Genomic DNA, 26,413 nt, shown 5'->3' with positions numbered 1-26,413 from the left:
TGTCTTTTTCTGCTGCGTATATGTAGCCTTACACTGAAAGTTAGGCTTAAAAGAAAAGCCATTGTCAAGTTCACTAGGAGTTAATCCAAATCTGATCATGTAGTTCATGCAGAGTGAACGGTAATCAAAACACAAAAGTAACGCATATGCAATGGCTGTTTTATCTTCTCTTAATTCATAGCAGCCACGTTTCACGTGTTACAGTTCCAGCAGCTACATCCACTTCAGTCTGTTTATCAAGCCAATTACACAGCTCTTGGGTCACCACCCCACTCTGCAAGCTTTTAAAAATTAACTTCCCAGTATTTATTTATCTGAAACGATATGAAGGAGAACAGGTCACAATTTCCAACTCTAACCAACCAAAACACAAAGCCCAAGAATTGGGAGCAAAACAGATACCTCACAAAAACCACGAGGAGTCCTTGTGGCACCTCAGAGACTAACCCATTTATTTGGGCATAAGCTTTCGTGGGCTAAAGCTTATGCTGAAATAAATGTGTTCGTCTCTAAGGTGCCACAAGGACTTCTCGTTGTTTTTGCTGATACAGACTAACCCAGCTACCACTCTGAAACCAGATACCTCACAGGCAGACGGAGGGAAAAGGCCCAGTTACAGCAGGAGGCGTCTTTTTTGCAATATTCTATCAGAACACAAAATATTTTGCATTTTTAAACCCTCTTCTGTCAAATGGCCGTAAAGCACTTTACAAATGTTTCACTTGTAAGCCAAGTTCCATTTCAAGGCTATGCAAGGCAATCAGGGCCTGCTGTGACGCCAAACAACTTCAGCCGGAGCAGGATGAGGCCATTCGTTAACTCAGACGGTCTGTGCAGTCGCTACCCCCATTTTGCAGGTCAGAAAGTGAAATCCCGGAAAGGTCACACAAGCCAGTAGCTGGACTGGGAGTTTCCAGACTTCTATTCTGGCACTTTACATCACTAGCCCACCCTCCCTTCAAACCAGGTCAGTACGTCCCTCACTACTGCAACATTGTCTAGCTCAGACAGAACCATCAGGGGGGTTGATATGAGATTGAAATATGCAACGTTTTGAAGCCAAACTTAAACCATTTGTGGGTTCAGGAAGGTGGTCCAGCTCTCAGCTGCATTGGAAATCCAGCACCGGGTTGATGATATGTCATACCACTGCCAAGGGTTCGTCCTGAAAGGAGGTGGCGAGAACAAGGAATTAGGATGAGAAGGAGAAAAATCTGTATAAATCAATCACTCTCTCAATTGCTAATCTACTGGCTCCGAATGCCAGTCAGTCATTTACCGAACCTGCAGCACAAATTCCTCTCGGCTATGACAAAGGTATGACAGATGTTTTTAGATAAGGTATTCCGCAGTAGTCCGTACTGTATTAGAGCAAAGCATCTCTCGACCATGCTACTGCTGTTCTATGCCTTCTACGTTATAGACATACATCGCTCTTTTCATAGGTCTCTGATAGGCGTATTTAAAGATAATCACTTGATGTTTCCACTGGCTGTTAGCTGTGGCTTGGGGTGTCTAGCTGGGTGTAAAAACTGCATCTACTGAGGCTTCTTGTGCACCATAAGGGGAAAAAAAGGATCAAACTGAGAATCTTCTGTGATCATGGTTATTTGAAGTAATAAAGTCTTTACGTGGAGCTAATTAAAAATATTCAAGCTGAAACCCTGAAGGCATTTCAGGGAGTGTTTGATCAGTTCATCTCTTTCATTTCCACCTAATGGCTCCACAATCCCCAAGGAAGCGGAGGGGGACTCTCTGACCTTGAAGATGAGAAGACCTGGACTGCGTTCAAGGGGCTGCTGCTCCAGCAGGTAGGAGAACTACATGCCCCAGCTAGGCCATGCCTCCAGTGTTTCTCTCCTTCCTTTAGAAGCCGTTTGGCAAGAACTACACAAAAATCAACACAAACATACGCTTTCAAGCTCAGAGAGAAGTCGGTTATCGCTGGCTAGTTTAATTCACAGGCTTCAGGAAGACAAGAGTCAGCCGTGAATTTATAGCTAGAAAATGACATTTCACAGGTCATTTAAAAATCACAATTGCCTTTATTCTGCATTTAAAACAACAGTTAACAGGTAGCATTTAACTAATACTTTCAATTATTTTAAGCAGCCTGGCCACTGGTGCCTGCAGAGTCAGATCAGCAGCAACGCAGCAGGGCTGCTAAGAGAGAACAGAGGTTGCTCCTCTAGCTCTGCTTCCCTAAGGCAGTAGGAAGAGCAGGGCTGAACAGACATCGCTTACACCAGAGCTGGGGCTCTTCCAAAAATACGCAGGCGTGGAACCTGGAAAATAAGCATGGCACGCTTCTTGACAAGGGACCAACCCAATGAGGAGAGCCCCTGCTCTTTAACCCTCTCATTAAATCAAGGCTCTACACGGGCCGCTCTCAAGGGACTCACTGAAACGGGTCCATCTGCTTGGCATCAAACCCATCCATCCACATGGAAACATCCCATAGTGTCAAAAAATCCTGGATATCGTTAAATAAAAACCAGGCATGGAATTTGTGACTTCTGCGAATAAGACGCAGCCTTAAACATAAGACGAGCTTGAGCTTTTAAACTAAAGAAAAGCACTTCTCCAGGAGGGTAAGACTAAAGCTACTTTTACAAAGAGAACGAGCCAGCACGTGCTCTCTGTTTGAGGCAGAACGCATCCAATTTCAACAGGGACTTCAGCTGAAAATCTGTGATATAATATAGCCCAGGATTGTTAGGGCAGTGGTTCTCAAACGTTTGGACTGGGGACCCCTTTCACATAGCAAGCTTCTGAGTGCGATCCCCCCCCCCTTTATAAATTAAAAACATTTTTATATATTTAACACCATTATAGATGCTGGATGCAAAGCAGAGTTTGGGGTGCAGGCTGACAGCTCACGACCCCCCATATAATAACCTCTTGACCCCCGAGAGGTCCCGACCCCCAGTTTGAGAACCCCTGTGTTAGGGTGTGTGTTTGTTTGCCATCCTCTTCCCAGCCTTTTCAAGGCTGACATTCAGGTCAACATGGCACCTTTCATGCTCAAGCTCTAGAGAAGCACTCCATAAGGTACAACCAAAGCTTGGTAACTGTATGCACACCAGTGATGTACTGTGCTAGTCAAGAAGTTCATGTCCCAGATCGCCAGACCAGCCGGGTTTAAAAAGGAACACAGCTGGCTTGTCTAAAGTTAGCAGGAGTTTTCTTCGCCGCTTCTCACTCCTTTTGAATTCCACTGTCTACATACACAAACTGAGGAGCTCAAAGTAGCCACTTTTGGAAAATCGGTACGCTTGAGAGTAGGAAACAAAGTATCTGGTAGGAACGCACAATAGCTCAGTCTAAAAAATTAGAAGCTGCTTGTCCAATTGCCATGTGGTTTAAGGCTCTTATTGATTACATCTGACTGAGTAATTTAATCGGCCGGGAGTCCTGTTCTAGACACAGAAAAGGCACTCACAGCTGGGGGCCTGGGATGCAAGATGCCTGCAGTTACTGGCCTGAGGTAGTGACTGTTGCCAGGGCTGCAGCTGCTTTACGTTTCAGACCTGTCCTTTAGGACGGACCCTCAGGAAATACACTGCACACGGTTCAAGGTGTGAATTTAGATTTTTGCTACCATTTGCTGTTTGTACACAAAGTTATTTTTTTCTGATCAAGTCTGTTTAAGCTGAAGATTTTCCCCTTGAGAAAGAACTAACAATTTATATGCTCACCGCCCCAAACCCCACTCACTCCAGGAATGTGCAATTCTGGCATGGCTTCCTCATATATATTCCAACACAGTAGGAGCAGGATATTAGAAAGGGAAGAAAGCGGTTTAACAAATTTGTCTCTTCCTGGTGAAGTGTCACCATCAATCTAAAAATCACATCAGCTAAAAACACGTACTTTGCTATTACCAGAATGTATCGTATCAGGAAGGGTTAAGGCAGAAGGAAAGGAATGGAACATGGATTTCACATGGTACCTTATGGCCGGACCTGAAATGCCCACTCACCTGCTTGCCATTGGCTCAAGCTCTCATTAAAAATTAAGTTTCTAGTTCTTATGGTTGCAAGGTCAGCTGCCCCCACATAAAACTGAATGCTAACCAGCCCAAGTCTGGCATTCCAGAGTCTGCAGCCAGCAGAGCGAAACTGAAGAGAAACAACTTTTCCACTACTGCCAAATAATTCTTAGTAGCAGTGCTGCTAGACAGAGCCCCGAGCCCCAAAGGCAGGCTTTGTTCACGGAGTCCCCCCTCACTCCCATCTCCTCCAAAACAGAGGTTGAGATCAGAGCAGGGTAAGAGAGAGCCCTTCACAGCAGCCAAGCAGGAGGGTGGGGAGAAGTGTAATAGGCAGAAACCCCCCTCCCACCTCCATCAGGAGTGCTGGGTAGGGAGGCCTCATGCTGAGAGACCAAACTCAAACTCAAAGAGTAGTTATCGACGGCTCTCTGGCAAGCTGGAAGGTCCTATCTAATGGAGTTCTGCAGGGGTCAGTCCCAGGTCTGGTACTATTGAACACTTTCATTAATGACTTGGATAATGGATGGAGAGTGTGCTGCTAAAATTTGCAGATGACGCCAAGCTGGGTGGGGTTGCAAGCACTCTGGAGGACAGGATCAGAATTCAAAATGACTTTGACAAATTGGAGAATTAGTCTGAAATGAACTAGATGAAATTCAATAAAGACAAGTGCGAAGTATTTCTCTGAGGATGGAAAATCCAAATGCACAGTTATAAAATGGGGAATTAACTGGCTAGGTGGTAGCCCTGCTGAAAAGGATCTGGGGGTTCTAGTGGATCACAAATCGAAGATGAGCCAAAAATGTGATTGATGCATGGGCAAAAATGGCCAATATTCTGGGGGTGTATAAACAGGAGCGTCACACGTAAGACACAGGAGGTAGCCGTCCTGCGCTCCTTGGCACTGGTGAGGCCTCAGCTGGAGCACTGTGCCCAATTCTGGCCAATGTGCTTTAGGAAAGATGTGAATAATTCAAGAGCGTCCAGAGGTGAGCAACAGAAGTGATAAAGGTTTAGAGAACCTGACCTATGAGGGAGGATTAAAAAAACTGGGCATATCTAGTCTCGAGAAAAGCAGACTGAGGTGGGGACCTGATAATAGTCTTCAAATATGTCAAGGGCTGTTCTAAAGAGGACAGTGATCAATTATTCTCCATGTCCACTGAAGGTAGGACAAGAAGTAATGGGCTTAAACTGTGGCAAGGGAGACTTAGAAAGTTTTTGCTAATATCAAACCTAACTCTTAAGGGTAGCTGAGCTCTGGAATAGGCTTCCAAGGGAGGTTGTGGAATCCCTATCATGGGAGATTTTAAGAAGAGATTGGACAAACAGCTGTCAGGTCTGGTCTAGGTTCACTTGGTCCTGCCTCAGCAGGAGGGGCTGGACATGAGGACATCTCGAGGTCTCTTCCAAACAGTATAGTTCTATGACTATGTTTCAGGCATCTACTAGCTAGATGTCTATATTAAAGATGGTAGCCCTGAGCATGGTCCAGGGCCAGTATCCTGATAGAAATTGCAGAACCTCCTCCTTACCACAATCCCTTTTTGGAGGGAGAGAGAGCAAGGAAGATGAAGTGGGCTGGGACCTTTCACCGGGACATTGTATTTGAATTCCTCTGGTGCTATAAGCCCATCGTTTGTACCATTCCATGGGGACAAGACCTGAAGATTACCAACTCATCTCCTTGCACAAATATTGATGTGAAGCAGTGTAACACAAACTTGTACCTTTTTTTTTGGCAACAAAAGTTATCACATTCCAATAGAGCAAAACACCAAAATGTACCCAGAGCAGTAACGTTACTGGAGCACACGCTAGTGCCTAATGCTCTTATTCACGTCCTTGTTAGACACCATCTCCTCTATGCCTTCTTCCACATAGCCCCCTATGCATGCTCTCTCCCTGATTCACAAGGCCCCTGCCTCATCCTCGTTCTTCAAGACTCTAGTTCACTTATCTAAAAAACACCCCTAATTTGGTGATCTCCTTCCCCTAATTTCAGTCTGTCCATTTGTTGTATACTGAGAGTGCCTCAGGAGACGGACTGACCCGGCCTTGAAGATCTGTGAAGTGCCCATTAGAGACACTGCCATAGCTACAGCACTGCTCTGCAAACCAGACGGAAGGGCTGGGATCTGAAGAGACAGGAGTTGCAAAACAACCCTAATAAATCTTTTTTCCTTCCTCTCCTTATGGAGGCTTTTCCCAGCAGGGGTGATTCCTAGTTAAGTTACGCCTGAAGCCTTCTTGTTATTTATAGCAGCACTCAGCTACTTCACAGAACTTCCTTCTTTATCTGGGAAACCCCCGCGGGTGGGTATTTTGCACCTGCTAAAGGAACATGCACAAGTGTGTGTGAACTTGGTAGTCTTAGATGTGCAGCTCTGTACCATGAGTCCACATAACACGGGCATGAGGCATTTTTAAAGTCTAAACCTCAGCTACAATCGGGGTGGGGTAGGGTGGGAGCAGCAAGTCACTGTTTGCTCAAAGCCTGGAGTTATCCCAAGTCAGGAGTTTTGACTGTATTATGCTCATACTTCTCTGTTTATTTGCAAGTCTTTTAGCTCATTAGGTCAGTTTAATTGGCAGCAGCCACTGGTTCTAAGCCCAGTTATAGTCATTTCTACCTGGCGACCCAATCCCAATGCGGCAGCCAAGTCTTGCCAATTAATAGCAGGCCTAGCAATCTGGAGCCATTCCTAAAATCTAGCTGTTTGACCTCAGGAGTCACAGTTTCCTGCTGTAATTTCAGCGGTGCTTGTTGTCACTGGAACAGCTCTAAGTGCTGAGCCTGTTTCTCGCTGGTGTACGACAATTAGAGCGTATATTAGAGGCAAGCTTTCAACTTTGGCCCAACTTAGTACAAGGAGAGTCATCCTTCCGGAATGAAACTATCCTCCCCCCACCCCCCAAGCACGCAGACATTTCTACAGATCAGCACATGAAACAAGGATTTCTCTAGTTCCCTGTTGGCTCTGCAAGGCTCCGTAGGACAATGCACGGATACAAAATTCCATCCCAGCCTTGTGAAGGAGCAGAAATCTTTCCATACTAACAGTCCAGGCTTCACAATACAGCAGTGAACTCTGGCAACCCAGCATTCCCCCCTGCACACACACACACACTTTTACCTGCCTCAAGTTTACAGATAATGGCCCCTCACACACCATGCATGTGCACTGATCATATGCGCACACTAAATCCCCTCACCTGAAGTATGCAGGTGATGGGGGGGGGGTGGCTGTAAAAGAGACAGTTACCTCTTCCGTTACTAGTGTCCTTTGAGATGTGCTGCTCATGTCTATTCCACAGTAGGTGTGCGTGCTCGCCCTGTGCACCGGTGCCGGATGTTTTTCCCCTAGCAGTACCTGTAGGGGGGGGAACGCCCCCCGCAACCCCTGGAGTGGCACCTGCCTTGCACGGTATAAGGGGAGCTGTGCACTCCCCACCACCCTCAGTTCCTTCTTGCCAGACAACTCCGACAGAGGGGAAGGAGGGTGGGATATGGAATAGACATGAGCAACACATCTCGAAGAACACCAGTTACGGAAAAGGTAACTGTCTTTTCTTCTTCAAGTGATTGCTCATGTATTCCACAGTAGTTGATTCCAAGCTACATCTGCTGGAGGTGGGTAGGCATTCACAAGTTCCCAGGATGGAGGACGGCTCTGCCGAACCCGGCGTCATCCCTGGTTTGGGGAATGATCACAGTGTGAGGTGAACATTTGAACTGAAGACCACGTGGCGGCTCTACAAATGTCCTGGATGGGGACATGGGCCACGAAGGCAGCCAACGAGGCCTGCGCCCGAGTTGAGTGCGCCTTCACAATGGGTGGCGGGGGAACACCCGCCAGTTCATAACAGGAACAGATGCACGAAGTGATCCAATTCGACAGCCTCCGAGTGGAAATCGGCTGGCCCCTCACATGCTCAGCTGAGGCGACAAACAGTAGCAAGCACTTTCTGAACGGCTTAGTCCGCTCGAGGTAGAAAGCCAGAGTCCGCCGCACATTAAGTGTGTGGAGACGGGGCTCCTCACTCGACGCGTGGGGCTTGGGGCAGAGGACCAGTAGAAAAATGTCCTGACCCATATGGTAGGCGGAGACCACCTTCAGGAGGAACACAGGGTGTGGGTGGAGCTGGACCTTGTCCTTATGAAAGACCCTGTACGGCGGCTCGCAAGTCAGGGCTCTGAGCTCTGTGACTTGCCTGGCTGACGTGACTGCAAACAGGAAGGCCACCTTCCACGAGAGGTGAGACCAGGAGCACATGGCCAGTGGTTCAAACGGGGGCCCCGTGAGATGTGCCAACACCAGGTTTAGGTCCCACTGTGGGACTGGGGGTCAAGAATACGGAAAAAGACTGTCCAAAGTCTTAAGGAACTGGCCAGTCATAGCATGGGAAAATACCATGTGCCCTTGCCGATATGGTTGCCAGGTGCACCCTGACCAATGAGGGTGCCAGGCCCTGGGTCCTCAGGTGGAGCAGGTAATCAAGTATAAGCTGGATTAGGGCTGTCACCAGGGAGATCCCCTGGTCCACCACCCACCTAGAAAATCGGGACCACTTCACCAAATAGGCGCAGCGAGTGGAGGGCCATCTACTTTCAAGGAGAACAGGCCGAACCTGGTCTGAGCATGTCCGTTCCTCTCCACCTAACCACTGAGCAGCCATGCTGTGAGGTGAAGAGCCGCTAGGATGGGGTGTAGGAGGCGGCCCTGGTCATGAGAGAGCAGGTCTAGGTGGAGCAGCAATGCCCACAGTGGAGGGTCCCATACTAATGTTGCCTGGGCCATGCTGGGGCAATCAGGAGGACCCAGGCCTTGTCCGACCTTATCTTCTCCAGGACCCTGATGATTAGGGGGAATGGGGGAAAAGACGTAGAGAAGCCAGTCTGACCACGACAGGAGAAAGGCATCAGAGATAGCGCCCCTCCCTAGCCTCCCCCGCGGAGCAGAACCGGGGGCATCGCCGGTTCTGCCGAGTCGCGAATAGGTCCACCTGGGGAGTTCCCCACCTCTGGGAGAGCCAGTGGGCCACTTCCAGGTGGAGAGACCACTCGTGTTGTGAGGGAAGTCCCTGCTCAAGTGATCCACCCTCTCGTTCCGGGCGCCCGGCAGGTGGAAGGCCTTCAGGTGGATGTCATGGGCTATACAGACGTCCCACAGTCTGAGGGCTTTGCAGCAGAGGATCGGGACCCGCCTTGCCTGTTGATATAGAACATTGAGTCCATGTTGTGCATGAGGACCCTGACTACCTTGCCCTCTAGGTGCGAGCAGAAGGCCATACACGCCAGCCGCACAGTCCTGAGCAACTTGATGTTTATATGTAGGGTCAGATCTTGAGCCGACCACAGACCTTGGGTCTGAAAGTTCCCCACATGGGCCCCCCCAACCCAGTTCCAACACATCGGACACCAGCTCCAATGACGGGGCCCTGTCACTGAATGGGACCTCTTGGAGCATGCTGTTTGGGGCGGACCACCACCGTAGGGAGGTGATCACAGAATCCGGCACAGTGAGGACCCTGCCCATCTTGTCCATGGCCTGGGAGAACTTCGAGGCCAACCAAAGCTGGCGGGGCATCATCCTGAGTCTGGCGTGACGGCCCACGTACGTGCACACCGACATGTGACCCAAGAGTTCCAGGTAAACCCTGGCTGTTGTCACGAGGAACCTTGTGACTGAGTCTATGAGACCTTTCAGTCTTGAATCTGTCTGGTGGGAGAGAGGCCCTGGCCGATTCTACGTCCAGAAGTGCCCTGATAAACTCTATGTGTTGGACTGGGACTAAAGTGGACTTGGTGTTGTTTACCAACAGGCCCAAGGAGGTGCATGTGACCAGGAAGAGCACCACGTGATCCCTCACCTGCGACTGGGAGGTGCCCTTGACAAGCCAATCGTCCAGATATTCCCCTATCTGGATCCCCTCACCATCTGAGGTAGGCCGCTACCGCCGACATGCATTTTGTAAGCACCCTGGAGACAGTGGACAGAGCAAACGGAAGGACCGTGAATTGGTAACGATTCTGTCCCACCATGAAACAGAGGAAGTGACTGTGCCCCTCCAATATGTGGATGTGGAAGTATGCGTCCTGTAGATCAAGGGCAGCGTACCAGTCCCCGGGATCCAGGGAGACCATGCAGAACTTGAGCTTCACCTCAGGCCTCGGAGGTCCAGGATGGACCTGAGCCTTCCTTTCGCCTTTGGGATAAGGAAACAGGAGTAATACCCCTTGCCCAATTCCTCGGGCACCACCTCTATCGCTCCTAGCCCTAGGAGCCGCCCCACCTCCTGCTCGAGCAGAGCTTTGTGCGAGGGGTCCCCCAAGAAGAACGGGGGGGGGGGGTGGATGGGCGGAGAGGAAGTAAACTGAAGGGTGTAGCCCCAGGAAATGGTATTGAGGACCCATCGGTCTGAGGCTAGCCGCGACCATTCTGGGAAGAAAGCACACAACCGGTTGGAGAAGGGAAGCTTTATTGGGGGTGGATCCCTGATGAAGACTGGCCGGGTGCCCCCGAGCATCCCGTCAAAAAGGCCTTTTCCCTGCCTGCTTGCCCTTGGAGGACCCAGGCTGCAGGGGGCAGGCTGAGACTGCCTCTGAGGGCATCTCTTATAGTCCTGCTGCTTCTTATGGGAGGCCGTGGTGGGAGTCTGCTGTGGCTTGAATTTAGGTTTTGCCAGAGCCGGGACATAGAGGCCCAGAGTCTGGAGGGTCGTGCGGGAGTCTTTCATGCCATGCAACCTCATCTCTGTTTCCTCTGCAAACAGAGCTTTCCCATCAAACGGAAGATCCTGCATGAAAGACTGTGCCTCGCTGGACAGCCCAGAGAGGAGGAGCCAAGATGCCTGTCTTGTGGACACTGCAGAGGCCATTGATCGTGTGGCTGTGTCTGTGGCATCCGAGGCTGCCTGCAGGGATGCCCTAGCGCCTTAAACTCCTTCCTACTGCGCTCGTGGAGGGAGTCCTCAAACTTAGGCAGGGAGCCCCACAGATTGAATTTGTACAGGCCCAGGAGAGCCTGATGGTTCACCACTCATAACTGGAAGCTCAAAGATGAATTAATTTTCCTTCCAAAAGAGTCCAGTCTCTGAGAGTCTAACACGGCTACCCCTCTGATACAGTCTCTGAGAGTCTTTGTTCTTTGGGGTTGGGGCTGGCTGACGCTGCCGTTCCCTATGGTTGACCGACTTGTCCACCAAGGAGTTGGGCGCCAGGTGAGTATACAAGTACAGTGGGTACAAAGTACTTATGTTCCGCCTTTTTAGAGATGGAGGCCAGCGAGGCCGGTGTTTGCCACAGGGCATTTGAAATCTTAGCCACCCCTTCAAGGAGAGGCAAGGTCACCATACCCAGTGCCGATGGGGACAACAGGTTAAACAGGGAGTCCGAGGGCTCCTCCATCTACTCTGCCTGGAGGTGTAGGCTTGCTGCCACCCTCATTAAGAATTCTTGGTGGGTCCTAGAGTCCTCCTGAGGGACATAGAGGGGTGTGGCCACAATCGCCTCCTCCAGGCGGGGCGAAGAGGCCAGCGCAGTGCTCTGGATGTCAGCCAGCACCGGAGGGTCCACCACCTGGTCAGACTCTGGGCATGGTGCCACTGGTACCATTCGGCTGGCCATGCCACTGCACCTGCTATGGCACGGGCGGGGCCAGCTGTCCGGGCTGGCGTAAGATCTCCTACTGTCCCTGGACTGGGAGGAGCGGTGGTGCCGGGCTCTATGACAGCCACAGGACTGCAATCTCAACATGGAGGACTGGTACCAACAGTAATAGCTGCTTCACGAACAGCCTCGACGGGCGGACCTACAATTGCGAGACGCCAGCGATCGACGCCTGAGGCTGCCGTGATCGACTGCGGTACCCTCTCAGAGACGAGGACCGAGGGTGATGCCCGCTGTGGTCCTGTCGATATTCACTCCTTGAGGATGAGCGGTGCTGAAAGTCCCAGCCGGACGGAACCCAGCCAGACAGTCTGGCTGGCGTCAAGGGTGATCCACCTGGATTCTGCCCCAAGTGGCGACTGGCATTGGGAACATTCCCTCGACCAAGACCGGTACTGGGCCAGAGGCAGCTGCGGGGATCCCAGTGGTGGCTAGTGTCTGGAGCGCAGGGCCGACACTGGTGGCGCTCCAGGCATTGGCATGGACTTGGACACCCTGGGCTGCCTGGAAGGCTTCAGGCATGGAAGGCATCCAGACATCCGGAGAGGCCTGTGCCGAAGGGGTCAGACTACTCCGCTGTACTTGAGTTGGAGGCCTGGGGCCTGGTGGTAATCAAGGACTGCCCGACATGGGCCTAGCCTCTGTCCCAGATTTCCCTTAGTGCTGCTAAGAAGATGGAGTCTTCCTGGCCTTCTTGGCTTGCCCCGCCCCATGGACAGGGAACGGTGCCAACTGGTCAATGGTACCAGAGGGTCTCCGTGTGCTCACGCCGCGGTGCCAGGTACCGGTTCCGAGTGGCATGCCGGGGTCGGGGCCAGAGACAACTCCATGATGATGGCCCAGAGCCTAGTGTCCCTTTCTCTTTTGGTCCGAGGATTAAACGACTTGTAAATCTTGCACCTTTCACAGATATGGGTTTCTCCCAAGCAGCGCAAACAGCCTGCATGCGGGTTGCTCCTTGGCACAGAATGTCTGCAAGAGCTGCACGACTTAAGTCCGGGGTGGGGGGCACGCTCCGGCCCAGGCTCACTGACTAACTAAATAGCTGACTGACTACAGGTTCTAACGTTGAACGAACGAACAGTTCTGGGGACAAGCTACAGCAAAGCTAGAGCGGAGCAGTTCCGACGCACCTCCACTGGCAGTAAGAAGGAGGTGAGGGTGGGGGGGTGCAGCTCCCCTTATACCGCGCCAGGCAGCCACCACTCCAGGGGTCGCAGGGGGCACTCCCCCCTACGGGTACTGCTAGGGGAAAAACTTCCGGCACCGGTGCACATGCCAAGCATGCACACCTACTGTGGAATAGACATGAGCAATCACTCGAAAAAGTAGTTCTGATTGTACAACAGTCGTGCCCTGAACTGGGATAAGGCAAACAATTGGAGGCACCTACTTTTAATGGGCAAAGAGTCAGGCCCTGTCTGTCTTTGCCAGAAGTTAACCCACTATGGAAAACAGGCACCCAACTTAACAATTCGTGCTCTCTTAAATCTTCGTCAGTCTCCTCCCTGTCTCCCAGTGTGGAATTCAAGGTTGTGCTAGGAAGAGGCGGTAGACACGAGCGCACATGTTCAGTTTCTCTGCTTTCCCTGCAACCCTCAAAAAATCCTTGAGACGGGCAAATCCCACCACCATTTGCAATTCAAGAAGCAAGTCCTACAAAATCAGTTTTACAGCTTTTATTTTCCACTCCGTACACTTATTTGCGCTTTGCCTGAGCTGCAAGATGCATGTTGGGATGAACAAGAATTTTAAAACGCTATTTAAAGAGCCTAGGAGTCTTGGTGTTGACTAACTGAACTGAAGATGGTGCCCAGAATTTTGCTGATCCCAGCTGCTGCTCCTATCAGAATTCTAGAGGTGAGACTGTACTGAATTTTCAGCACCCATGAGTAGCTGTTGATGAGGTCTGAGCTACCTGCATCACAGGTTACAGCTGCAACACGGTTCAGCCTGTATCTTTTTATGTCCAGAAGTCAGGTACTGAATACTCTGGCCATGCTAAATAAACTTAAATGCTCACTTCTGAAGCATTCTTCACACCTTGGGACACAAGTCTGGATGGGGGAGGAGGGGGTGGAAGGAGAGAGAGGAGAGATTTATGCCAACCAGAACCTCCACAAAGAGTCTATTTGGAGCAAGACACTGCTTGTGGCAGCTAAAAGCACGTGGATCAATCTGTAGACTTGATCTGTGGCAACACCATGTAAACAGGCTTGCTGTTAGAGACTGATATTCCAAAACACTCTTCCCTGAGGAGTTGGAGATGCCAAGTAGCATGTACTGAGTATTCCAGAGAGGCTGGGTATGCTTAAATCACGTCTAGCTTGACTTGTCACTAGGCAAGGATCAGGCAACAGTCCTGGACCAATGCAGAGTTGTTACAAAAACAAATGGAGGTAAAAAGTCAAATAAGCACTTCAGTAACTGGTCAGTGTTAAATGACTATTGTCAGCGAACACCCACACAGAGGTTCTCCATGTGAATCAGACCGATTGAGAGAAAAATCTAACAAAATGGTAAAACTGTAGGTTTGAGTGCTGAATTTAGCTAGAGATTAGTCCAGTTTCTCACTGGTGATAACAAAATTGACCGTTAGTAACCTGAAAGGCTTTAATTCACCTGTGTGCGGTTCATTAAAGTTGGCTATATGGGAAAGGCTTGAGAGTAATTTTAATGAGTAATTTTATTAGACTATGTTGTAAGGAGTAACTGTGGTTTCTTTTTAATGCATCAGTTGACTCCAAATGTTCACAGGCAGGAGACCTGAGATAAAATGATGAGACAGGCCCAATTACAGATTGGCTTAACATAAACTTCAGACTGCAACCCCAAGTTAAGGCAGATCTTACCTACTTTCTGCATTAGTCTGGATAACCACAGTTTCCCTTTGATAGTGTTTGAGCTAATTTCAGCTGCAAGAATTTTGGTTTGATCTCTATGTGGACTTATTTAACCAATGCTTTCTGGTTTGCTGCCATGGCATGCTGAAGTGGCCTCGTGGTAGAATGAACTGATACCCTTCAAGAACCTTGGCAGCAGCATGTACAATAGATTCTGTTCCAAAGTCTCAATGGACTGCGTTCAGTGTAAAGCTGTCGGGCGGAGGGGGTTAGCAGGCAGTCTAGAATGGCAAAGTGATGGTACAAGTCCTAGGAACTTCACAGAACAAGAACTAGAGGATTTATGGGCTCTCATAACTTCCACAGTTTAAGCCTCGATGAATGACAAAGAGCTCCAGTGGCTGTAATAGAAGAAAAGCAGCCACTGCAACCTATTGCACGAGTCTGATTCAATATACACTTACCAATGACTTGGCACCTACTGGTCAACACTCCTTGGGGAAAATGCTCTTCGCATTAACTGACAGAGTCAGACTGGAAACAGGGGTGAAAGTCACTGACAGGACTTACCGGTACTGCCGGAGTCCTGAGGGGGCGTGGCCTCATCCAGAAGAGGCGTGGCCTCTCAAGATTTAAAGGCCCTGGGGCACCGGCTGTGATGGGAGACCCAGGGCCTTTAAATCAACCCAGGGCTCCCAGCTGCAGAGGTGGCTGGGAGCCCCCCGGGGCTCAGGGTCAAATTAAAGGGCCTGGGGCTCCGGCTGCCGGGGGGAGCCCCGAGCTTTGCGGGGTGGGGCAGGGATTTAAAGGGCCCAGAGCTCCTGCCTCTGAGGGGAGCCCCGAGCCCTTTAAATCCTGGCCCCAGCCCAGCCGCCAGAGCCACGGCCGGGATTCAAAGGGCTCTGGGCTGCCCGCAGCGTGGAAGCTGGTGCGGTCCAGCACGGCGCACTGGCTCTTGCCGGTACGCCGTACCAGACTGGCGTACTTTCACCTCTGACTGGAAATAAGGCATAAAATTAACAGTGAGAGTAATTAGCCATTGGAACAATTTACCAAGGGTCGTAGCGGATTATGCCATCACTGACCATTTTTAAATCAAGTCTGGATGTTTTTAAGAGCTCTGCTCTAGGCATTATGATGGGGCAGTTCTCTGGCCTGTGCTATACAGGGGATCAGACCAGATGATCACACTGGCCGCTCTTGGCCACGGAGCCGATGAATCTACTAGTAGTAATTTCTCCCCTTGGGCATTCTCAATTGAAGGTTTACGTCACTCTTCAGCCTCTACTGATCTTTTCAGAATGCTGTTTTAGAGCTGCTCTTTCCCTGACACATTAAGGGTGCACCTAATTAACAAACCCCACTGAAACAGGGACCTTTCATTTTTCCAACCCAGAGTCAGGAAGAACTATTTAAAAAAGGAGCATGTAAGCTTACAGCCAAGTAGAAAGGTAACCTTCTCCTACTGCTGCTTCTAGGGCAGAGCCAGTTGAGGCAGGAAAACAGTTCTCCTCGCCATTCTATTACTCAGGAAATGACCCATTAATAGCTCGATCACAACAGCAAAAATAATTTTTCACCCAGCTTCATACTCCTCCTCCAACACCTGGGCTGCAGTCACTCATGGGAACCAGAGCCAAGGCTGACCACCACTTGCCGTAAGAATGCGGTTCTTGGTATACGTTACAGTAGCTGAACGCATTGCTATAAGTACCAGTGTGTTAACACCCCTTCACGATTTTCTATTGTGGCACTAACATGTTATAGGAGGCAAACGTGCAAGGACAAACAGGAATGGGCCCAAAGTGCAACAGAACAGTTGGACTGACTACTTAAGCGTGCACACTAAAGCTGCAAAAAGCTAATTCTATTTTCTTACCAACTGTAGTTAGGACCCAGGACATGGACTATGAAGTTTTGTAGATTCTGGGAATGTTGGAGGTGGAGGGTCCCTTCCACGGTAACAGTTTTTCACTGCCTGGTATCCAAAGAAAGACAGATGGGTTTAGATATCTGGTATCGCTGATGTATACACGGATTAGCGATAGTGAAATCTGTCCAGAAATGACTGAACTCCATCAGATTCTTGATTTAGCCATTTACTTCTGCCAACGAGAATGCTACCAAGTTCTAGCCAGCTTCAATTCTTTGGAATATACTTCAGCAAAGAGGAGTGTTCTGCCACAGGACTGATGAACAAGATTTGAACTCTTTGGGGAAGGGAGCTGTAGGCCAATGGGCCTGTGGTTGAGAAGACTGCCTCCTTTTCTCTAAAATTTATGAATGGCCAATCACAGCATCGCACAGTTGCCATGGTGGTTCCAAAAAAGGAGAGGCGTGGACCTACTGCTTTAAAGCAGCAGCGTCAAACTCATTCTGCAGGGAGGGCAGAACGGCCATTTTGGTTACAGTCCAGGAATAAAAACATTCACAAGCAAGAGGCAAGTTTGGCAGACTTGCCTGAGTGCAGAATAAGCCTCTTCAACTAAAGATAAATTGTAAGTAAATCCAAAATAAATGCACTGATGAAATCCCGCTCTGTCCATGAACTTTCCTCCTATTTATTTCCCTCGAGAATCAGTTCCTCACCCCACCAAATCATCATCATTTTGGGGATTTTTCCCTTTCCCCCTTCTCCACTTTGGGCATTCACCCCAAGTGAACTCTCCCCTAACTGCTTTGTCCCAGCTTTGGGGTGGGGTCGGGAGGAGGATGGGGGAAGGAGAATCCCAGTGTTTCTTTGAGGATTCACTCTCTTCACTTTTTTCTCCTGCCCCTTCTCTCCCCTCTGTTCCCTGGAGGTGGAGGCAACGGGAAGGAGCGGAGCTGCTTCCTTGGTCCTGGCGACGCTCAGCAGCAGCTGGAAGTGAGGAGCAGCAGGGAGATGCAGCTTTTGCCCTGAGCTGAAATTGTGGGGAGATGAAGTGCTGTGCAAAGAGTTCTGTGTCTCCTGGTGCCCCTCAGCAGACAGGCAGCTGCAGGCTGGATTCCTCTGAAGTGCAAGGAGGGGCCTGTGGGCTAGGCAGGTCAGCCCGGCTTCCAAGAGCTGTGTAAAGTGGCTACTGCACGGAACGGGGAACTAAGACAACGCTCTGACTCGTCCTACTGAGGAGACGAGCCACCACACGATACAACAGGTGCAGCTTCTCTAGGAGCTTCTCCCTTGGTCTCTGGTAAAGCAAGTAACAGTAGGGCAGGCTGGAGGTGCTGAAGGCATGGATCACGGTAAGTCAGTTACTCATAAGGAGCAAATGGAATCTCACTAGCAGCAAATGAAGGCAGTATTTCCTGTGACTGTTGCCAGCTGGGTGTCCAGATCAGCAATTAGCCTACAACAACCCCAAGACCTGACGTTGTCCTGATTACTGATGGCCACATGCCATGATTAAGGGTTAGATGGTGGCATTTATCAATCAGCTCCCACAAGATGCTTTCCTCTTCCAACTGGCATCAGTTCAGCCTTTCCCAGAGTTCACCAATACTCCGGTTTCTTCAATGCACCAAGAGAACCAGGATCACTGCTATCTGGGCTGCTGGAAGCGTAGTCTGCATCATCTCATAATGTAGACACTAAATAATCATGACAGGATTGAACCCTGTAGGTCTCCACATCAAACAGCAATTCAGCAGCTGCTCCTCTCCCTCCCTGTCCAGCAGTGTGGGAAACAAGGAGAAATCCCAAGAAGGTGGCTGTTCACCCCACAGGTGAATCTACTGGCTGAAAAACAGGCATAAGTTAGCCCGGCTGCCAGATGACCTTTGACTGTGCTTAAAGCCAAACCAGACTTTAATAAAAAGATAATAAATAGTCTAGGATAGCAGAGACAGATGAGCAATCTTTTCAGACCACACACTTTGCTACATATGTTTGTCTCGTGGATACTTGGAAGTACAGCAATATTATTGTTGTTAGGAAAAAGTTACAAAGAACAATGAGACACAGTCTGCTAGGGTTCCATGGTCCAGACAACCACCCTGTGCATCCAGATGGAAGATCTGACCCTGTTTCTATGAAAGATGATGGGGAAGTGTGGGGAGTTGAACTACTGGTGCTTTTGCCAAGGCTAGGTGGGCTCCCAGTACCTGTCTTAACCTGCCCTGTGGGGAGCCCTCCAAAATGCTGGACATGGTGTTTTATCTTCCTGGATACTTTACTTCCCAAAGTGCTGACGTGCACAGAAGAACCCCCTTGCTACAGTCCAGTAAAAAGCCACCTGTCCAGAAAAAACAAAACAAAAACAAAAACACCTTTTCCTCTCCACTGTGTAAAAGGAGTGTTAACACCCCACTGCAAATAGATCTTTGAGTTCTCTCTCTCTCCACAAAGGCATACAGAATACAGAATTCTTAAATACGGTGTTTTCACACAGCAAACCTCACTTGGAGTCAATCCACCAAGACATTCTTCTTGCCCAGATCAACACCACCAACACGGAAGACATGGTGATGGATGCACCAACAGATGGAAGTTGTTTTCTAACAGTGGCCATTAGAATGAGCAAACTGACGCAACACATAGTAGAACCTGGATCACTCTCCCCTTTGCGTCAGGCAGAAAGGCCCTGAAAGCCAGCCAGACATATTTAAAATTATATGGTAGACTTCAATACTCATGGCCCCATTCTGCCACCCTGGCTTACTATGGATAACACTTGTGACATATTACGGATGCATGGAATATCCAAGGACTATAGCATCAACTTTATAAATGTTACGCGTACCTGCATGGCCGAAGTATTGTATTCTAGCTCGACTGGGGATTTACAGGACTTTCCTGTGGGAACTAAAATCACTGCAGGGTAATTAACACAAATCCCCAGGCTGCTAACCAGCCTGGAGAAGCCTTGCAACTTGTGGAAAGTGGCACAGACTGGTTTGACCTGGTTAAAGAGATCCTGGTAAACAAGGAACTGAAAATTGTATGAAGTGTCCACCCTAGCATAAGGGGAGAGATCACTCTCACAGAAGCCGAGCTCTTTACTGTTGTTAAGAACTGTTTTTGTAATGTTTTTTGTTCTAAATAAATACTGTTCTGCTTTATGGAGGCTGGCTGGCCCTTGGTTAACCTGTCATTGCTCCATGAGAACAGGACTGCAGGTGCTGAACTAAAGGGGGATTGCCCCAGCCACCACTTTCCAAAAGGTTCCAACCTCAGCATCCAAGGCACAAAGGTGGGGATCAATAACTACAGTACTTGAAGTACTGGCACGTATTTTATCTGTGGGTTGCTCTGAGCTCGTCCTTTGCTACCCGCAGCATTGTGTGTGCCAGGAGCTGGCTTGAACCCTGAGTGGGAAGGGAGGGATTGAGGGGATCAGCAAGAGTCATATGCTACTGAAGCGGCTTCACTACCGCGCCTCATAATGAAGCTTGTTGGCATAAAGCACTTAGAGAGTCAGACTATAGCATGTCTCAAGGCAAGTGCTAGACAGGGATGATCTCTCAGCACTAGGCAGATGTGCTCCCTAACAGCTCTCACCAGCTAGCAGGGGCACACAGCCAAACTGCGGGTGGGTGGTGTGCAGGGGTCTGTACTCTATGCTATTCAAGGTAACAAACGCAACTTAGCCAGCGATATAAATCTGTTTATAAAAACAAGCCACAGCTAGAGACCAAGGCTGGTACAAACTGGATTGTTAACGTTAAAGGACGAGCTTCAGATTCAGTCACAGGTCGACAGGACACAATTGGAAAGATTCTCTAAACGGGAGGAGGTGGTTAGGCTGAAATCAAAACACTTTGATTGGTTAATCACAATGGGAAGAGGCTGCCTCCCCTTTCTGGGCACTGTCTATCTGGAGATCAGGGAAAGACCCTGGGGGGCAGCAGGACAGGAAGGAGGAAGTGTCACCAAACCATGGCTGCTGCTGCCCCTCCCGCCTCCTGGGATCCACCAGGGAACCAGTGGGCTCCCAGTGCCCTGACCAAAGCAAGCCAGGGAGGGAACCAGATGACATCCCCACCTGTTTGGCAAGATCCCAAACATCTGAAATGTGAACCTAAGGTTCTGCTGTTAAACCCTCCCTATAGGTGAGGAAGGAAAAGGATGTCTCTCTTTTTGCCCTGTCTTACAAGAGCCTGGCTTAACTGGCCAAGACAACTCCACCAGAAAGCAGTACCTCCAACAGCGCAATGTTGGTTGTTTGCCAGATCTCAGAATAGCTAACAGCAGCATGTATTGGGCCTGTTTCTCTCCAGCAGCTAGGTTGCAAGTGAAAATACGCAGAGACAGGAGACAGATAATGTATCTTTTGTTAACCTTTCTTTCTCCCTGTGTTTGTCTCAACAGAAACAGGATTGGACTTTAACAGCAACATTTAAAATAACTTTCTTCCACCTCCAAAAAAAGAACAGATCAAATCATTTAAAGAGACCATCAAGCAGTGACTCCCCCACCCGTCCCCGACAGAGATTCTGTACAGCGAAAGTGCATACAGAAAACAGTTAAAATAAATGCCTTAGTTCTTTAAGTTTTAAAGCATTTACCTGTTTTCCTTTTTCTGTGTGCTTAGTAAGGGGTTGAGAAGATTTAGGATGATTACAATGGGAATAATGCCAGATCACACTTAATTACTTAAATATTATAGAAGCATGCCAGGTTTTTTATCAACATCTTTTCCCTTGCTGGGCCTGAGATGCCCCCTAACCACCATAATAGTGGCATGGACTTGTCAGTCCCACATGTGGAATAAAGCTCAGTTCTCAAAGCGGATGGTGGAATGCTGTTTTCTGCTCCAATATGTTTCTCTCACGACCCAATGGTTATCAGATTCTGTCAGCAAAAGAGGAGAGCTCCTGTGCTTATCAGTAGGCAGTCTGGGTTTATTAGGCATATAAATCAGAATGGTTCCTTTGGTTGGGCTCTAGCAGAGAAGGAGATCTGTAGCATTCACTACCTGCATAGAGGGTCTTCGTACTGACACTTCAGCCTCAGCAGAATTGATCACAGAACCATGGTGACCTGTGCAGGCAGTGAAATGGAACAAGGCCATTGATCCTGAGGGAGGATGACTTCCCAGCTGTGTAGTTTTGGAAGCCTATGAGGTCGATCAGTCTTTGTGGACAGGTCTATTTGTTTAGCTGCTAATAGAATTGGGAGTGGGGCTGGAGAAGTTTCTAAATTGAACCTGGAGTTGATTATGGATTAGGATAAGAAGGCGATTGCTACATCTCTACTCACTGCAGACTAGATCCAGTGTGTAACTGTCAGACGCGACTAGTGTGGACGTAAGGCATTATTGCTCCTGGGAAGCTGAGATTATTGGCCAGCTGATTCATCCGGCTTTATAAAAGGTGGAGCTGGTTATTCTGAGTGCAGTGGACTCCACTCTCGAGTTTGACTTAAGCGCCTTCAATTCCAGGTGGGAGTTGGTAGTTAGGAGATGTGCCCATCAAGAGTGTTGCCATTTGGGAATGGTTCTCCAGCATGTACACTCAGAAGGATTTTGATTTAAGAGTGTGGCTCTCCTGCATGGCCTCAGATTCAAACCTAGAGACATGCCTTATTTACCAGCCTTGCAGTATATCTGAGCTGAGAACATAGGGCTGGCAGAGCTCTCCAGCCACGTTTTGGAGATATGCAGGTCAGGGTATCTCAGCCAAGATCAGACCATATATGAAGGTTTCTGTTTTTATGACCTTCATATAGTCATTTGACTGATATACCCCTTTACTTCCTTCAGGCCAATCTTTCCGTGGCCTTAGAGCAGAAGCATCTGTGACTGGAAGAAGTCTATGGATTTGCTCACAGGAAAGATTTACTGGTATCAAAAAAGCCCTGTTCCAAGTTCTTAGCGCCAGTTCAAATATTGCAATCAGGATACACGTCCAACTCAAAGAGCAGAATTTCTCACCTATGCAGCAAAAGCCCAATCTCAGGATTCCGAAAGCACATATCTTTAATGCCCTACGGCCTAGGGAGAGCCAATCCCAGTATTCTGAAGCCACGTCCCTGCCAACGTACTCCTGCATCCTCAGCCACTGAGGTAAGCCATATGGCCACCGTCTCAATGCCATGAAGACTGACCCTCTGAAGCGATTTGCTCTTAAGGCAGGCCACAGGCAGCTCTGGCACTCACGTTGCTGTGGTGACCAGGCAGGAAGGGGGAAGAGTGAGTCGCTGAAGGTGTTCTTGTTGCCAGTTTTGGGATTTCCTGACCTGCTGCTAGAGACTGGCCACCTGATCAGCCTTCCTGAAGGCGTCCCGACTTTTCCTTTAAAAACACAACATGGGCAAATTGCCCCATCTTTTCTGTCTCCCACCCCCATCAGTACTGGCGGGTCCTGCTGGCCGGATCCCTGCTAGTCAGATGCTCGCCCGCCTGCCAGTGTGGCGTGGGGAGGGGGGTCCAGGGTGGGCGTGAAAGGCTGGGGGCGGGGTGAAGATGCAGCATGTGGGGCCGGCCACTCCCCTGGCTTGTCCATTAGCACAGCCCCTGCTGCATGCCGGCTCTCACCGGCAGGGCCCCACTCCTCGTCCCATTTCCAGCTGGCCCTGGCTGGTGAGTGTGGCAGGCCCCAGGTGGCCGGTTACGTGTCACCTCTGCTGCTCACCCATCAGCCCTTTCTGTGCTCCCACTCTTACTGTCCTCTCCCTGCTTTGCCCCCTTCTCCCCCACCCCAGCCCTGCTGCTCCTCCGTATCTCCCCCGGCGGGGCACGTCCCACTCCCAGCGCTGTACGGAGAACCAGCCCCTGGTTGGAGTGCTCAGCTCACCAGCAGCCTGGCTGGGCTGGCGCCCCGGGAAAGCCCAATACCCTCTGGCCTGGGGCACTAGCCGGGAGGAGCTGAGCCCTGCACGTGCCAAAGCCCCGCCCAGCCGTGGCATGGGGCAGGTTCTCAGCTAAGCTCCGGACTGGTGGGGCAATTTCCAGCCTGTTCATGCCCTGAAGCTGCAGGCTCTACAGCAGCCCCCAGGGCATGGGCTTAGCACCCTCTTTGCCCTCCTCCCCCACTCTGGAACCTGCCCCCAGGGAGCGTGGAGCTGCTCCGCCCCCTAGGCGCCCTCCCCTAGTGAGCCACCTCTCTGGCCGGGCTCACTGAAGCCTCTGCCGTCGGCTTGTCCCTTTCTGCCCGCGCTGCTGCCAGGGTTATGTCAGTGGCCAGAAGCAGCCTGGAGGTGTTAGCTGCCTTTCCACACTGTGCGGGCAGGAAGGGACAAGCTGCTTCCAGCCACATGGGAGGAGGAAAAGAGATGAACTCTGCAAAGACACAGGCCATGTCATCCCTTCCCCCGTCCTCCCCTGTGGCTGGAAGCAGCTCCCGTCCCTCCTGCACAGAGCTGAAAGGCTGCTGCTGGCCACATTCTGGTGTGAACCCTAGCAGAAATCTTGGGATGGGGGGAATGTGACCCTTCATCTCCCCCCACCCTACCTCATGTGTTGCCTCGGGAAGATGCAGCACCAGGTACCAGGAGAGGTGGGTCTGTCGGGGCCAGTCAGGCAGGGAGGGCTGGGTCGGTTGGTCACCCACCGTGTGAGAGGGGTGTACAGGAGTGTCTGTGTGACCTCTCCCTGGGGGGGAGAGGGGTATATGCGTCACCCCTCCTTATGTGAGCCCTAAAGCCCTAAAGAGAAGAAGGGAAATAAAAAGAATCCAACTAGACAATATTTCTTTTTAACAGGGGCTCAGTCAACTTGATGTTAATTTCAACGTTTGTACAGCCTAGTTCTCACTGATTGCCGTTGAACTCGCTTGAATACGAGTAATTTTACCAGGTGTCCCGTATTCAGCACAGGGAAATATGGTCACCCTACAAAGTGCAGACAACATTTCACAGATCCAGAAGTTAGTGCTGGACAGTATCTTACTGCCACACTCCACTACAAACACTCCTGTGGTAGGTTCTTCCTCTGCAGCTTTCAGGCAGAGGAGAGAGATTATGTTCAGCAGTTTTGTGGTTGCCAGTGAATACAAGCCCAGGCAAGACATGAAGATCTGAAAAGAAACAAACCCATTTCCACCCACATGCTCCTCTTGACTATTTCTTACCTTTATTTCTGGTTCCACAGGAGAAAAGCTGAGAGGAGCAAACATTCGGCAGCACATTTCCTTCTCCTTATCCATGTAGTCCCTGTAACAGCTGCAAAATCAGGCACATTGTTACGGGATGGCTATTTCTACAGCTAAACCAATATAGACACCGCTACTGAGGGAAGAACTGCTCTGAACAGGGCTATATCAGGACAAGATCACGGGTGTAAATGGCTCAACACAGACAGACTTCTTACCTTTTCGACTGTACTGAAAACGTCATTTTTGATCCTATACAAACACAATTATGTTGCAGAGCTGGAGGTGTCCAAGACCAAGTCTTTTTTGAGCCATAACTACCACCAAGTCAAATACACCAATACACTCCCGACACAAATCTCACCATAAGAAACAACCTTATTCTGTCAGTTTTGGAAACATAGGTCAAACAGGGAGGATACATCTAGGTGGAATAGCAGGTTCAAACATTTTTGTCTTTGGAGATCCAAGTAGAGTCCACGTGAAAGCAAAAGTCAGCTTAGATGACACTTGTTCACATCACGAAAGCCATCACAACCCAACAAAATGGGGAACCTACCACAGCTAACAAAAGCTGAGCTCATATAAGCACCAAATGTGTTTGGCAGCATTTCTAATGGCTCTGTAACCTCCAAAAAAATCATGCTTTGGTGGGATCTTGCCTACATTAGCCCCACTGAGAACAAGCTTGGATTTTCCATCACAATTTGACTTTTGACACACAGCTGTATTATGGTTTTAGCTGTGGTTTTTCAATACTCTGTTAAACAGTGAAATCCAGTTATTGAATGAGCTCTATTGATTAAAAGAACTATGTAAGAGCTGGGTATTAGAAAGCCTTTTGAGAGCTAGGTATTATTTTAAGAAGTACTGGAGAACAGAGCTCCACCAAATGATGGATGATGGGATGATTTAGTCTGGGACTGGTCCTGCTTTGAGCAGGGCATTGGAGTAGATACCTCCCGAGGTCTCTTCCAACCCTGACATTCTAGGATTCCAAATACAGAAAGTCTCCTTCAGCTGGTATGGATTATTTTGGATTCATAAAATCATGAGTGATGTGGAGAAAGTGAATAAGGAAAAGTTATTTACTTGTTCCCATATTATAAGAACTAAGGGCCACCAAATGAAATTAATGGGCAGCAGGTTTAAAACAAATAAAAGGACGTTCTTCACACAGCGCACAGCCAACCTGTGGAACTCCTTGCCTGAGGAGGTTGTGAAACCCTGTTATAGTCCTAGCCTTAAAAGAGAACTGGATAAATTCATGGAGGTTAAGTCCATTAATGGCTATTAGCCAGGATGGGTAAGGAATGGTGTCCCTAGCCTCTGTTTGTCAGAGGCTGGAGATGGATGGCAGGAGAGAGATCACTTATACTCCATCTTTTGTAGTTTTTCCCAGATCACATCAAGGAGCCCTAAAGGTGTGACAAAGCTAAACAGATTTAGCCAGTTATCTCACAGTTCAGCCTGAAAACAGTGTTTTCTTCTCTTTTACATTACTAATCTAAAAAAAAAAATTTTTAAAGTACAAAAAAAGAAAAACCCCTACGATAACGCTAATTTTAACTTCTGACACCAACCCACAGAAGCAGAAACTCCAAGCTGACGTTCCCTTAGCCAGCTCCTCCATTGTGTTCAAGTTCCAAGGTGTATGCTTTAAGCTGCACATGCTGCAGCACCCAAAGACAGAAGGGGGAGAAGACGACAAACCTGAATTACACCTGGACACTAGAGCCCCTTGTTAGTTGTCTGTGGTTTAGAAATATTTTAAATCTGATGGGTTTTAGTTTGCTCAGCTCACACCTAAGAAAAAGATTAGGATTAGCCCATAAAAGTCAAGAGAGCTACACACACCTTGTATTGGTCAGAATGAGACCCTATATCTATCTA

The 26,413-nt window shown here is 49.2% G+C and overlaps 1 protein-coding gene across 8 annotated transcripts in view; it reads right to left on the bottom strand.

Annotated features, from left to right (window-relative positions):
• Positions 1-26,413, bottom strand: part of FKBP6 (FKBP prolyl isomerase family member 6 (inactive)) — a 66,144-nt gene that overhangs the window by 27,326 nt on the left and 12,405 nt on the right. For 3 of the 8 annotated variants that reach the window (XM_044993298.1, XM_044993302.1, XM_044993305.1), the window contains exon 8: positions 24,500-24,590. In XM_044993298.1, the coding sequence (XP_044849233.1) occupies positions 24,500-24,590 (91 nt within the window). Of the gene's footprint in view, positions 1-1,071; positions 1,166-13,627; positions 13,724-16,388; positions 16,488-18,188; positions 18,228-23,932; positions 24,075-24,499; positions 24,591-26,413 lie in introns of those variants that run through there. The other 5 variants (XM_044993303.1, XM_044993301.1, XM_044993300.1 and 2 more) reach the window with 5 other exon arrangements.

This window comes from Mauremys mutica, chromosome 19 (assembly GCF_020497125.1).
Source record: "Mauremys mutica isolate MM-2020 ecotype Southern chromosome 19, ASM2049712v1, whole genome shotgun sequence".
In the NCBI taxonomy this organism is placed as follows: domain Eukaryota; kingdom Metazoa; phylum Chordata; order Testudines; family Geoemydidae; genus Mauremys; species Mauremys mutica.
This window is presented reverse-complemented; position numbering and strand designations above follow the sequence as displayed.